This window comes from Antrostomus carolinensis, unplaced genomic scaffold (genome assembly GCF_000700745.2).
Source record: "Antrostomus carolinensis isolate BGI_N321 unplaced genomic scaffold, ASM70074v2 scaffold5379, whole genome shotgun sequence".
Classification (NCBI taxonomy): domain Eukaryota; kingdom Metazoa; phylum Chordata; class Aves; order Caprimulgiformes; family Caprimulgidae; genus Antrostomus; species Antrostomus carolinensis.
Window position 1 is genome coordinate 16,429 of NW_010340519.1, and position 1,275 is coordinate 17,703.

Consider the following 1,275-nt stretch of genomic DNA (forward strand, 5'->3'; position numbering starts at 1 on the left):
GAGGATGTTGTGGAGTGAAATACAGTATTCTTTGCACATCAGGAACCCTGAGTATGATCCTTGGCACTTCCACAGGAAGCAAGATGGAGCAAGGCAAGTGAGACCATTGGTCTCTGCTGACCACACGTTACCTTCTGTAGCCATTCATTCAGCTCGAGCCAAAATCCAACCAAATGCCCCAAGGTCTTGCACACTGCCTCAGGGTCTACAAATGGAGGGCCAGTTGCAAGGCTACATTAAAAAAAAAAAATAAAAAAAATCTACAACAGTCTGGGCCCCAAACACGTGCCCCTGTTAGACAGCAACAGCTTACAACAGCATTCACAGAATATCCTTACCTGAAGGGGAAAAGCAGAGGTCAGAAATGCTGGACCTGCTCCCACCACAAATGGGAGGATGACCACTCGGCAGAGACTGTAGCTTGTCATTCCTATCATGACAAGAATTGGTATCATTTTCTGACCTGGAGGAGAAAGGAGAATGCAGGGTCATGAATGCTTGCAGTATAAAAAAGTCGCATGAGAATAAATTCTAATTTCTTCTAATTGCCTGTAACGATACAGAAGACATTGAAGTTATTTTGTATTTCATATTTCAAACTAGTGCTAAGGACATAATTTAACTGCATAACTGTAGCTCCCCCAAACCAGCTGATGTTAGATGTATTTTAAATTATCATTTTTTCCTACTGCAATAGAAGAGCTGAGGAAAGGAAACTGTAACTCCTTGCAGTCTGAAAATACCAGCAGGACACTTAAAGAAAAATATATTGTAGGAGTAGGCCTGAGAGGTCTTCGATATTTTTTCAATGATTTAAGATTTGGACCTGAATATTACAAGGATTTCATTTTACAGATCCAATATGCAATACAGATTTAAAACAAAGTAGATAAGTAGAACTGTTCATTTCCCAAGAGAGGTAGATCAATGAGAAACTGAAGTAGCTGAAGGACAGAAAAGGGACAATATTATTTAGTAATAAGCAATAAAACACAGCAGAAGCAAGAGAGGTGTGAAGTGTGAAAAGTGTGTGAAAACAAGTTGGCAGACACAGGAAGTTTCCCTGCCCAATATCAGGTTAAGGTAACTATACTATATTTCTAGTTAGGAATGATGCAGTTCAAGGAGGCAGTTAATGATTTCACAGCTAAGTCAGTTTATAAGGAAACGTTTAGCAGAATATTAAGTAGTTCAGTCTCCCTTGAGTGATCTCAGCCAGTGAGTCTTTAAAGAGGAGGGAAAAAAAAGCGGGGGGGGGGGGGGGGGAAAGGCCGG

At 40.6% G+C, this 1,275-nt stretch overlaps 1 protein-coding gene across 1 annotated transcript in view; it reads right to left on the reverse strand.

Annotated features, from left to right (window-relative positions):
- Positions 1-1,275, reverse strand: part of ARMC9 (armadillo repeat containing 9) — a 65,705-nt gene that overhangs the window by 11,386 nt on the left and 53,044 nt on the right. The window contains exon 22 of the mRNA XM_010176158.1: positions 339-463. Within this exon, the coding sequence (XP_010174460.1) occupies positions 339-463 (125 nt within the window). The remainder of the gene's footprint in view (positions 1-338; positions 464-1,275) is intronic.